Genomic DNA, 13,725 nt, shown 5'->3' on the forward strand with positions numbered 1-13,725 from the left:
CAGGTCTCTCCAGAGATGTTTGATCAGGTTCAAGTCCGAGCTCTGGCTGGGCCACTCAAGGACATTCAGAGACTTGTCCCGAAGCCAATCCTGCGTTGTCTTGGCTGTGTGCTTAGGGTCATTGTCCTGTTGGAAGGTGAACCTTCACCCCAGTCTGAGGTCCTCAGCGCTCTGGAGTAGGTTTTCATCAAGGATCTCTCTGTACTTTGCTCCATTCATCTTGCCCTCAATCCTGACTAGTCTCCCAGTCCCTGACGCTGAAAAACATCCCCACAGCATGATGCTGCCACCACCATGCTCATCGTAGGGATGGTGCCAGGTTTCCTCCAGATGTGACGCTTGGCATACAGGCGAGAGAGTTCAATGTTAGTTTCATCAGACCAGAGAATCTTGTTTCTCATTGTCTGATAGTCTTTAGGTCCCTTTTGGCAAACTCCAAGTGGGCTGTCATGTGCCTTTTACTGAGGAGTGGCTTCAGTCTGGCCACTCTATCATAAAGGCCTGGTTGGTGGAGTGCTGCAGAGATGTTTGTCCTTCTGAAAGGTTCTCCCATCTCCACAGAGGACCTCTGAAGCTCTGTCAGAGTGACCATCAGGTTCTTGGTCACCTCCCTGACCAAGGCCCTTCTCCCCTGATTGCTCAGTTTGGACAGGCGGCCAGCTCTAGGAAAAGTGTTGGTGGTTCCAAACTTCTTCCATTTAAGAATGATGGAAGCCACTGTTTTCTTGGGGACCTTCAATGCTGTTTTTGCTTTGTCATTATGGGGTATTGTGTATAGATTGATGAGGATAAGTATTTAATCAATTTTAGAATAAGGCTGTAACATAACAAAATGTAGAAAAAGGGAACTGTAAGTATAAATAAGAGGCGATACTATACTGCACTGCAAATTATCGGTGGTAAAATTATATATATAATATATATAATAAATGATGACAATTAACACTGAAAATATTTGAATAAGTCTTTACACTAAGCAGTGTATTAATTGAACACTTTTCCAGTGTCTATATGGGTCCACAGACTCCACACTTTCAGTGTTGATTTACCACTCTCAGTGTTAATTATTATTATTAATTATATATTTTGTACATAAAAATGTGTCTATCATATGTCCATGTCCTAGGCCATTTGTGTAGAACCATATACACTGAGTTTACCAAACATTAGGAACACCTTCCTAATATTGAGTTTAAGTTTGAGACCTTAAGTTTGAGACCTTGATGTTCATCAAATGCAATTTCCATCTTAAATGATTAACCAAGATCTAAAATGACCGTTAAAGAATCATAGGCTATGACAATGATGTAAAGAGTAATGTAATGCATGATGTAAAGCAATTCTGAAAAATGTCTGTTAAACTGTTTTTTGGCAGTCAAATAACTTGCATATATTCAAATACCTTCAAATATTATTTGTTTTTCTGAGACCTGTATTTGAATATCAGAGGAAATAGATGCCAATGGATGCCTTTAGTTGAATCTCTATATTCGACTACCTTGAGTATTTCAAAAGTTGGTATTTTCAAATAAACTACAAAATGCAACTTTTTTCTCTAGCTGTGAGTAGAAGATCTGTTTAGGAAGCCTTGAGTCGCTCATCCTCATGAGGTGACCTGCCCATCGGAGTTGGTCTCATTACGATGGCATCTATATTGGAGGAGTTGGTTCACTCCAGGTCACTGATGTTGGTTTGTCTGTCTTCCCAGCTGATGTTAAGTATTTTCCTGAGGCAGCGTTGGTGGAATCTTTCAAGTGGTTTGATGTGTTTTCAAAATGCGGTCCAGGTTTCCGCACTGTATAGCAGGGTCGAGATGATCACAGCTTGTACACTTCCACTTTGTTCCTGGTGGTAGTGTTGCGATCCTTGAAGATCCTGTTTCTGAGTTTGCCAAAGGCAGCACTTGTTCGAGCAATTTGATGTTGGATTTCATCATCAAATCAAATTTTATTTGTCACATGCCGAATACAACAGGTGTAGACCTAACAGTGAAATGCTTACTTACAAGCCCTTAACCAACAATGCAGTTTTAAGAAAAATAAGTGTTAAGTAAAAAATAGATAAGTTAAAAATAACAAATAAATAAAGAACAGCAGTAAAATAACAGTAGTGAGGCTATATACAGGGAGTACCGGTACGGAGTCAATGTGCCGGGGCACAGGTTAGTCGAGGTAATTGAGGTAATATGTACATATGTAGAGTAAAAGTGACTATGCATAGATAGTAAACAGAGTATCAGCAGCGTAAAAAGGGGGGGGGGGGGGGGTTAGAAGCTGTTAAGAAGCCTTTTGGACCTAGACTTGATGCTCCAGTATCGCTTGCCATGCTGTAGCAGAGAGAACAGTCTATGACTAGGGTGGCTGGAGTCTTTGACAATTTTTAGGGCTTTCCTCTGACAGTGCCTGGTATAGAGGTCCTGGATGGCAGGAAGCTTAGCCCCGGTGATGTACTGGGCCGTACACACTACCCTCTGTAGTGCCTTGTGGTTAGAGGCCGAGCAGTTGCCATACCAGGCAGTGATGCAACCAGTCAGGATGCTCTCGATGGTGTAGCTGTATAACTTTTTGAGGATCTGAGGACGCATGCCAAATATTTTCAGTCCCCTTTGTCGTACCCTCTTCACGACTGTCTTGGTGTGTTTGGATAGTTTGTTGGTGATGTGGACACCAAGGAACTTGAAGCTCTCAACCTGCTCCACTACAGCCCCATTGATGGGAATGGGGGGTGCTCTGTCCTCCTTTTCCTGTAGTCCACAATCATGATCTTGATCACGTTGAGGGAGAGGTTGTTATCCTGGCCCCACATGGCCAGGTTTCCAACGTCCTCCCTATAAGCTGTCTCATTGTTGTCGGTGATCAGGCCTACCACTGTTGTGTCGTCTGCAAACTTAATGATGGTGTTGAAGTCGTGCCTGGCCATGCAGTCGTGGGTGAACAGGGAGTGTAGGAGGGGACTGAGCACGCACCCCCTAATGGCCCCCGTGTTGAGGATCAGCGTGGCAGATGTGTTGCTACCTACCCTTACCACCTGGGGGAGGCCCGTCAGGAAGTCCAGGATCCAGTTGCGGTGGGAGGTGCTTAGTCCCAGCGTCCTTAGCTTAGTGATGAGCTTTGAGGGCTCTATGGTGCTGAGCTGTAGTCAATGAATAGCATTCTCACGTATGTGTTCCTTTTGTCCAGGTGGGAAAGGGCAGTGTGGACTGCAATAGAGATTGCATCATCTGTGGATCTGTATGCAAATTGTAGTGGGTCTAGTGTTTCTGGGATAATGGTGTTGATGTGAGCCATGACCAGCCTTTCAAAGCACTTCATGGCTACAGACGTGAATGCTACGGGTCAATAGTCATTTAGGCAGGTTACCTTAGTGTGCTTGGGCACAGGGACTATGGTGGTCTGCTTGAAACATGTTGGTATTAGACTCAGTCAGGGACAGGTTGAAAATGTCAGTGAAGACAGTTGCCAGTTGGCCAGCATGCTTCAGTGTTGCTAGCCTCGAAGCGAGCATAGAAGTAATTTAGCTCGTATGGTAGGCTCTTGTCACTGGGCAGCTCACGGCAGTGCTTCCCTTTATAGTCTGTAATAGTTTGCAAGCCCTGCCACATCCGATGAGCGTTGGAGCTGGTGTAGTACGATTCAATCTTAGTTCTGTATTGATGCTTTGCCTGTTTGATTGTTCTTTGGAGGGCATAGCGAGATTTCTTATAAGCTTCTGGGTTAGAGTCCCGCTCCTTGAAAGCGGCAGCTCTATCCTTTAGCTCAGTGTGGATGTTGCCTGTAAACCATGGCTTCTGGTTGGGGTATGTACGTATGGTCACTGTGGGGATGACGTCATCGATGCACTTATTGATGAAGTCAGCGACTGATGTGGTGTACTCCTCAATGCCATCGGAAGAATCCCGGTATATATTCCAGTCAGTGCTAGCAAAACAGTCCTGTAGCTTAGCATCTGCTTCATCTGCTTCTTTATTGACCGAGTCACTGGTGCTTCCTTCTTTAGTTTTTTTGTTTTTGCTTGTTTTTTTCCTCTGGTTGCACATTTAACATGCTGGTAGAAATAAGGTAAAACAGACTGAAGTTTCCCTGCATTAAAGTTCCCGGCCACTAGGAGTGCCACCGCTGGATGAGCATTTTCCTGTTTTCTTATGGCCTCATACAGCTCATTGAGTGAAGTCTTAGGATATTATTCATTAGGATATTGGTGGAGAGGTGGCTACCTAGGTATGTGAAACTGGAAATGTTTTCAAGTATTGTATTTTTGGCAGTGATCTTGGGGGATGGCAGGTTGCTTCCCATGGTTGCTGGAAGAAGATCTTTGTTTTTCTGGGGTTAAGTGTTAGACCCATCCTGCTGTATGCTTTTGTGAATACGTTAGCAGTGACCTGGAGATCAGCTTCTGAACTCACACAAACACACACACACATACTGCTCCTTTCCAGTGTCAAGAGTATTTGATGTGCAGCAGGACTCTCAAGAATCTGAAAACTCAGGAAGCTTGTATGTGTGTATCTCTTCTCAGGATGTAAGAACCCACAAATAAACACTATTACATAATGTCTGAAGTTAAGAAAGAAACATTAAATAGTTACTAACTAATGACACGAATGGACGAGCAGTTTGTCTCTGAGGCTATTACAACATAATACCTTTCTGTCTCGGCAGATAGCCTAGCATTTAGTGTTGGGCCAGACAGAAAGGTTGCTAGTTTGAATCCCTTAGCCGACAAAGTGGAAAATCTGTTGATGTGCCGTTGAGCAAGGCACTTAACCCTAATTACGTGAGGGTTGCTGTTGACCCCACTCTCAGGGGGAGTTGGTATATGCAAAAAACACATCCAATTCATGTCCAGTGCACAGAAATAGGACACATTTATGCATCCACCAAATTATTATTGTTATTATTTCACTCTCTTTATCTTTGTGTCCCTTTCACTGTCTCGCTCTTTCACTCTGTCTCTCTCTTTGACTATCTCATTCTCTGTCTCTTTTTCAATATCTCCCTCTGCCCCCCTGTTAGAGGTACAGTATGTGTAACAACAACTCTCTTTACATCTCTCTCTCTCTCCATCTCTCCAGTCAGAGGTATTGTATGTGTAATCCCGAGGTGGTGCAGCAGTTCCATAACCCAGACACCATTTTCATCCTGGCCTTTGCTGTGGTCCTCCTCAACACTGATATGTATTCCCCTAACATCAAACCTCAACGCAAGATGGGCCTTGACGACTTCATACGCAACCTACGAGGTGACTGGCTGTCTTTGTATATGTGTGTCTGTGTTTGTCTGTCTGTGTGTTGTTCGTGTGTGAAACACACAAGTCTATAAACGGTACCTAGCTTGTTAAACGGTACCTAGCTTGTTAAACGGTACCTAGCTTGTTAAACGGTACCTAGCTTATTAAACGGTACCTAGCTTGTTAAACGGTACCTAGCTTGTTAAACGATACCTAGCTTATTAAACGGTACCTAGCTTGTTAAACGGTACCTAGCTTGTTAAACGGTACCTAGCTTGTTAAACGGTACCTAGCTTATTAAACGGTACCTAGCTTGTTAAATGGTACCTAGCTTGTTAAACGGTACCTAGCTTGTTAAACGGTACCTAGCTTGTTAAACGGTACCTAGCTTGTTAAACGGTACCTAGCTTATTAAACGGTACCTAGCTTGTTAAATGGTATCTAGCTTATTAAACGGTACCTAGCTTATTAAATGGTACCTAGCTTGTTAAACGGTACCTAACTTGTTAAACGGTACCTAGCTTATTAAACGGTACCTAGCTTGTTAAACGGTACCTAGCTTGTTAAACGGTACCTAGCTTGTTAAACGGTACCTAGCTTATTAAACGGTACCTAGCTTGTTAAACGGTACCTAGCTTGTTAAACGGTACCTAGCTTGTTAAACGGTACCTAGCTTGTTAAACGGTACCTAGCTTATTAAATGGTACCTAGCTTGTTAAACGGTACCTAGCTTGTTAAACGGTACCTAGCTTGTTAAATGGTACCTAGCTTGTTAAACGGTACCTAGCTTGTTAGGGGGGTTGTGTCTTTGTTTTTGCCTTTTTTGCTTTTCTTTTGAGCCTACTGATAGAATAAAAATAATCTGAAGTCCACGGTGGTAATTTTTGGACAGTGTGTGCCTGTGTGTGTTTGACTCAGTATAATAAGCTGCAGAAGTCTTGCAACATTTATGACAGCGTTTCTGAGCCTGGTGTTAGAGACTAGAGACACTGGAGCGGTTATTTATAGAACAGGCACACAGACAATGCTTTGTACACTGAGTATACCAAACATTAGGAACACCTTCCTAATATTGAGTTACACCCCCTTTCGCCCTCAGAACAGCCTCTACTTGTCGGGGCATGGACTCTAGAAGGTGTCAAAAGCGTTCCACAGGGATGCTATCCCATGTTGACTCCCACAGTTGTGTCAAGTTACACACCGGAAACACTCGGGAAACTGGAGTGTGAAAAAAACAGCAGTGTTGCAGTTCTTGACACAAACAGGTGTGTCTGGCACCTACTATCATACCCTGTTCAAAGGCACTTAAATATTTTGTCTTTCCCATTCACCCTCTGAATGGCACATATACACAATACATGTCTCAATTATCTCAAGGTTTAAAAATCCTTATCTAACCTGTCTGCTCCCCTTAATCTACACTGATTTCAAGTGGATTTAACAAGTGACATCAATAAGGGATCATAGCTTTCACTTGGATTCACCTGCTCAGTCTATCTCATGTTTTATATACTCATCGTATATTTTAATACAACACAGGACCAATTTCATATGGAATGAGTGACAGCTGGTTGAAGGAGACATATTGAATTGTGGGGGGATCAGGGATGGTGAGTCTAGAGAACACACCAAATCGAGGGGTGAGAGAGGATGGACTGGGGGCTGATTAACTCCTGTCCGCTTCCGAGTGGCGCAGCGGTCTAAAGCACTGCATCTCAGTGCTAGAGGCATCACTACAGACCCTGGTTTGATTCCAGGCTGTATCACAACTGGCTGTGACTGGGAGTCCCATAGGGTGGTGCACAATTGGCCCAGCATCGTCCGGGTTTGGCCGATGTAGGCCGTCATTGTCAATAAGAATTTGTTCTTAACTGACTTGCCTAGTTAAATGAAATAAATACATCAATAATTATGTTCTATTGGGGATGAGGCTTCTGTTGAGTCTCTTTTGACTGAAACACAACACAAGTTCTCCCTCTAGTGGTGAGATACAGCCACAGCAGGGTGATAGATTGGATTTTTATTTTGTCACATGCACAGGGTCGCAGATGTAGTTGCAGTGTACAGTGAAATACTTAAGCTCAGTGCAGGTGTGAATGAAACAATAATATTAATAATAAAATAATAATAATATGGTAGGAGTAGTGGTGGCTATTCAGTATGATACATGTCCATTGGGCTGGGGGCAGGGTAGATGTCTGTTGAGGGGGGATGTCCAATGGGGAAGCAGAAAAGGGTTGGGGGGGGGGGGGGTGAACAGTGGTGGCTATTCAGCTGCCTGATGGCCTGGGGGTAGAAGCTGCCCGCATCTGAGTGATGGAAGTGGGGAGAACAGGCCATGGCTCGAATGGCTGAGGTCCCTGATCATCCTAACATCAGCCACTCCTGCCCTGTCCTGCAATGAGCCTGAACCAGGGATGGAGTCAATTCAGTTTGCAATTCATTTTCTGAATTCCTTCTCTAGTTCCTTGTGTGTGACTGGTAGTGTGTGTCCCTGTTCCCTCAGGAGTGGACGACGGGGCAGACATCCCCAGGGAGATGGTGACAGGGATCTATGAGAGGACCCAGCAGAGAGAGCTACGCTCCAACGAAGACCACGTCACCTACGTCAGCCGTGTGGAACAGTCCATACTGGGCATGAAGACTGTGAGTGTGTTGTGTGACTGAGCGAGAGATAGAAAGAGAGATTTGTGTATGTGTGTGTGTGAGAGATAGTGAGAGAGATAGAAAGAGAGAGTGGAGTCTGTGTGTGTGTTTACCCCATGGTGTACAGTTGAAGTCGGAAGTTTACATACACCTTAGCCAAATACATTTAAACTCAGTTTTTCACAATTCCTGACATTTAATCCTAGTAAAAATTCCCTGTCTTAGGTCAGTTAGGATCACCACTTTATTTTAAGAATGTGAAATGTCAGAATAATAGTAGAGAGAATGATTTATTTCAACTTTTATTTCTTTCATCACATTCCCAGTGGGTCATAAGTTTACATACACTCAATTAGTATTTGTTAGCATTGCCTTTAAATTGTTTAACCTGGGTCAAACGTTTTAGGTAGCCTTCCACAAGCTTCCCACAATAAGTTGGGTGAATTTTGGCCCATTCCTCCTGACAGAGCTGGTGTAACTGAGTGAGGTTTGTCTGCCTCCTTGCTCGCACACGCTTTTTCAGTTCTGCCCACAAATGTTCTATAGGATTGAGGTCAGGGCTTTGAGATGGCCACTCCAATACCTTGACTTTGTTGTCCTTAAGCCATTTTGCTACAACTTTGGAAGTATGCTTGGGGTCATGTCCATTTGGAAGACCCATTTGCGATCAAGCTTTAACTTCCAGAATGATGTCTTGAGATGTTGCTTCAATATATCCACATAAGTTTCCTGCCTCATGATGCCATCTATCTCTCCTGCAGCAAAGCACCCCCACAACATGATGCTGCCACCCCCGTGCTTCATGGTTGGGATGGTGTTCTTCGGCTTCTTCCTCCAAACATAACGATGGTCATTATGGCCAAACAGTTCTATTTTTGTTTCATCAGACCAGAGGACATTTCTCCAAAAAGTACGATCTTTGTCCCCATGTGCAGTTGCAAACCGTAGTCTGGCTTTTTTATGCCGGTTTTTGGAGCAGTGACTTCTTCCTTGCTGAGCGGCCTTTCAGGTTATGTCGATATAGGACTTGTTTTACTGTGGATATAGATACTTTTGTTCCTGTTTCCTCCAGTATCTTCACAAGGTCTTTTGCTGTTGTTCTGGGATTGATTTGCACTTTTCGCACCAAAGTACGTTCATCTCTAGGAGACAGAACGCGTCTCCTTCCTGAGCGGTATGATGGCTGCGTGGTCCCATGGTGTTTATACTTGCGTACTATTGTTTGTACAGATGAACGTGGTACCTTCGGTGTTTGGAAATTGCTCCCAAGGATGAACCAGACTTTTTTCGGAGGTCTTGCCTGATTTCTTTTGATTTTCCCATGATGTCAAGCAAAGAAGCACTTAGTTTGAAGGTCGGCTTTGAAATACATCCACAGGTACACCTCCAATTGACTCAAATTATGTAAATTAGCCTATCAGAAGCTTCTAAAGCCATGACATCATTTTCTGGAATTTTCCAAACTGTTTAAAGGCACAGTGAACTTAGTGTATGTAAACTTCTGACCCACTGGAATTGTGATACAGTGAATTATAAGTGAAATAATCTGTCTGTAAATAATTGTTGGAAAAATGACTTGTGTCATGCACAAAGTAGATGTCCTAACTGACTTGCCAAAACTATAGTTTGTTAACAAGAAATTTGTGTAGTGGTTGAAAAACGAGTTTTAATGACTCCAACCTAAGTGTATGTAAACTTCTGACTTTAACTGTATGTGTGTGTGTGTGTGTTTCTGTAGATCCTGTCTGTGCCCCACCGTAGGCTGGTCTGCTGCTGTCGTTTGTTCGAGGTGGCAGACTTCAACAAACCTCTGAAACAGAAACTGGCCAACACCCAAAGAGAGGTGTTCCTCTTCAACGACCTCATACTGGTGAGAACACACACAAGCACACACACACGCACGCATGGACACATGCACACACACACCCACACGTTAAAGCATGACTAATGTTTATTTAAGTGATAATGCCCGAGAAGCTGGTGTTTGGAGGATATATTGGCACTGGTGCCTGGCAAACCATGCCAATATATCCTCCAAACACCGGCTTCTCGGGCATTATCACTTTTATACAACGGTACCAACATAATCAAATAATGATTTTCATTAAAAACGTTATTCTGATGAATTTATTCATACTTTTCTTCCTTCCACAAGATATAGTCCCAAAACGAATCTAGGGTTGCTACCCAAGCCGGCTGGTCGTTCGTTCTATTGGCTCGGTTGCCAGAGACGCGACCCAGTCTTTCGTTCTAAATCAGTGGTCACCAATCTTTTCTGAGTCAAGATCACTTTCTGAGTCAAAATTCATGCCGAGATCTACCGCTCTGATTTTGTATTAACATGACTTAAAAAATGTAAGCCTATGCAATATTAACCAATTAAAAACAGTACTGTAGCAATGAGGTTTGTGCACTAAGCTATAGGCCCAATACATTATCACCGCATACTGGCTTTGCTTGAATTTACCTGCCAATGCATTGTTGTTCGGGACATTTAAAAAAATGATATTTCAAAACTTGAGGTAGGCTATATGATCACACCGGTAATAGATCCATTGTTGTTGATGCCAGCTGATTCATGATTTCAACTGGCTGAAAACGCTGCCTGCCTCTCTCTCGTCTCAACCCAAACACGTTCATTACTATGGGACAGTTGGAGATCGAATTTGAATATTGAAACAATGTTGCAAATGTCGGAGAGACAGACAGCAAGGTTTATACAAATTTTCGCTGTTGAAAACTAAATGTTAGTCTAAAAGAAATGTGAGATAAAGTCAACATGCTTTTTATAGTGGAGATCAAGTTCATTTAATTGTCTGGCTGGGCTGATGAGACAGTGGATTGCGCAGTCAGATGGAACAGTCATACATTTAGCCGGTGGTAATTTGTGGAATAGACATCGTCTGGAATGCGCTTTTAACCAATCAGCATTCAGGATTAGACCCACCTGGTGTGTGTGTGTGTGTGTGTGTGTGTGTGTGTGTGTGTGTGTGTGTGTGTGTGTGTGTGTGCGTGCTCACTGTATGGCTTATGTCCATTCTGTTATCTCCTCACACAGATCCTGAAGTTGTGTCCAAAGAAGAAGACTTCTGCTTCCTACACCTTCTGTAAAGCCATGGGTCTACTGGGCATGCAGTTTCACCTCTTCAGCAATGAATGTAACTACTACAACTTGCTACTACTACTATAACTACTCTACTACTACTACTCTACTATTGGTACTACTACACTACTACTAGTAGCTCCCGAGTGGCGCAATGGTCTAAGGCACTGCATCTCAGTGCTAGAGGTGTCACTACAGACCCTGGTTCAATCCTGGGCTGGATCACAACCGGGAGTCTGATAGGGCGGCGCACAATTGGCTCAGCTGTCACGTCCTGGCCAGTATATAAGGTTAATTGTTTTGTAGTTTGGTCAGGGCGTGGCAGGGGGTATTTGTTTTATGTGGTTCGGGGTGGTGTGTTTTGTGTAAAGGGTGTTTGATTTAGTAATTCCGGGTTTTGGTTTATGTTTAGTATTCTATGGTTAGTCTAGGTTGTGTGTTTCTATGTTTGGTTGATTGGGGTTGGGACTCTCAGTTGAAGGCAGGTGTTGTCTATCTGCCTTTGATTGAGAGTTCCATATATTAGGGTGTGTTTGTATGTGTGATTTGTGGGTGATTGTTCTGTGTTTCGCCTTGTGCCTTACCAGACTGTTTTTGTTGATCGTTCGTGTTTTTGTTATTTTGTATGTTCGTTTTGAAAGATAATTAAAAATCAAGATGAGCATTCACGTACCTGCTGCGTTTTGGTCCTCATTCACCGACAACAGCCGTGACAGAATCACCCACCACCAAAGGACCAAGCAGCAGAGGAAGGAGCAGACGGAGTTCGAGTTGGACTGGCGGGAGAAGTGGACTTGGGAGGAAGTTCTGGACGGGGCCGGACCCTGGCATCAGGCTGGGGATTATCGACGCCCGCAGGGGGAAATTGAGGCAGCCAAGGCAGAGAGGCGGTGGTACGAGGCCAAGTACGCGCTGAAGGAGAAGCACGAGAGGCACCCCCAAGAAAATTTTGGGGGGGGGCACACGGGTAGTTTGGCTAGGCGTAAGAAGAGCCGGAAGCCAGCTACTCGTGGTTATATGGAGGAGCGTATGGGGTGGAGAGCGCTATGTTTCGCTGAGGAGCGCACTATCTCACCCATACGCACGCACAGTCCGGTGCGCGTTATTCCAGCCCCTCGCAGGTGCCGTGCTAGAGCGGGCATCCAGCCTGGTAGGAGGATGCCTGCGCAGCGCATCTGGTCGCCGGTACGCCTCCGAGGACCAGGCTACCCAACTCCCGCTCTACGCACGGCTACCATCAGGCCCCTGCACAGCCCAGTCTGCCCTGTACGAGCACCCCGCTCGTACAGGGCTACTAGTTCCATCCAGCCAAGGCGGGTTGTGCAGGAGGTAAGATCTAGACCGGCTGTGCGCCTCCATAGCCCTGGGTTTCCAGCTCCTGTCTCTCGTGCGGACCCGGAAGTGCGTCAACCCAGTCCGACTCGTCCTGTTCCCGCTCCCCGCACTAGCCTGGAGGTGCGTGTACATAATCTGGTAATCCCAGTACCAGCACCACGCACCAGGCTACAAGTGCGTCAACCCTGCCTCGCCAGTCAACAGTCTTCATCAGAGCTGCCCGCCAGTCAACAGTCATCATCAGAGCTGCCCGCCAGTCAACAGTCATCATCAGAGCTGCCCGCCAGTCAACAGTCATCATCAGAGCTGCCCGTCAGTCAACAGTCATCGTCAGAGCTGCCCGCCAGTCAACAGTCATCATCAGAGCTGCCCGCCAGTCAACAGTCATCGTCAGAGCTGCCCGCCAGTCAACAGTCATCGTCAGAGCTGCCCGCCAGTCAACAGTCATCGTCAGAGCTGCCCGCCAGTCAACAGTCGTCAGAGCTGCCCGCCAGTCAACAGTCGTCAGAGCTGCCCGCCAGTCAACAGTCGTCAGAGCTGCCCGCCAGTCAACAGTCGCCAGAGAGGTCAGACTGCGCTGAACTGCCGGAGTGGTCAGACTGCGCTGAACTGCCGGAGTGGCCAGACTGCGCTGAACTGCCGGAGTGGTCAGACTGCGCTGAACTGCCGGAGTGGCCAGACTGCGCTGAACTGCCGGAGTGGCCAGACTGCGCTGAACTGCCGGAGTGGCCAGACTGCGCTGAACTGCCGGAGTGGCCAGACTGCGCTGAACTGCCGGAGTGGCCAGACTGCGCTGAACTGCCGGAGTGGCCAGACTGCGCTGAACTGCCGGAGTGGCCAGACTGCGCTGAACTGCCGGAGTGGCCAGACTGCGCTGAACTGCCGGAGTGGCCAGACTGCCCTGAACTGCCGGAGTGGCCAGACTGCCCTGAACTGCCGGAGTGGCCAGACTGCCCTGAACTGCCGGAGTGGCCAGACTGCCCTGAACTGCCGGAGTGGCCAGACTGCCCTGAACTGCCGGAGTGGCCAGACTGCCCTGAACTGCCGGAGTGGCCAGACTGCCCTGAACTGCCGGAGTGGCCAGACTGCCCTGAACTGCCGGAGTGGCCAGACTGCCCTGAACTGCCGGAGTGGCCAGACTGCCCTGAACTGCCGGAGTGGCCAGACTGCCCTGAACTGCCGGAGTGGCCAGACTGCCCTGAACTGCCGGAGTGGCCAGACTGCCCTGAACTGCCGGAGTGGCCAGACTGCCCTGAACTGCCGGAGTGGCCAGACTGCCCTGAACTGCCGGAGTGGCCAGACTGCCCTGAACTGCCGGAGTGGCCAGACTGCCCTGAACTGCCGGAGTGGCCAGACTGCCCTGAACTGCCGGAGTGGCCAGACTGCCCTGAACTGCCGGAGTGGCCAGACTGCCC

At 46.2% G+C, this 13,725-nt stretch overlaps 1 protein-coding gene across 2 annotated transcripts in view; it reads left to right on the plus strand.

The window, feature by feature from the left end:
• Positions 1-13,725, plus strand: part of LOC106573430 (IQ motif and SEC7 domain-containing protein 3) — a 42,927-nt gene that overhangs the window by 23,259 nt on the left and 5,943 nt on the right. For both annotated transcript variants that reach the window (XM_014148479.3, XM_014148480.3), the window contains exons 8-11: positions 5,072-5,238; positions 7,733-7,872; positions 9,611-9,742; positions 10,931-11,030. In XM_014148479.3, the coding sequence (XP_014003954.2) occupies positions 5,072-5,238; positions 7,733-7,872; positions 9,611-9,742; positions 10,931-11,030 (539 nt within the window). The remainder of the gene's footprint in view (positions 1-5,071; positions 5,239-7,732; positions 7,873-9,610; positions 9,743-10,930; positions 11,031-13,725) is intronic.

This window comes from Salmo salar, chromosome 16, assembly GCF_965601325.2.
Source record: "Salmo salar chromosome 16, fSalSal1, whole genome shotgun sequence".
NCBI lineage: Eukaryota > Metazoa > Chordata > Actinopteri > Salmoniformes > Salmonidae > Salmo > Salmo salar.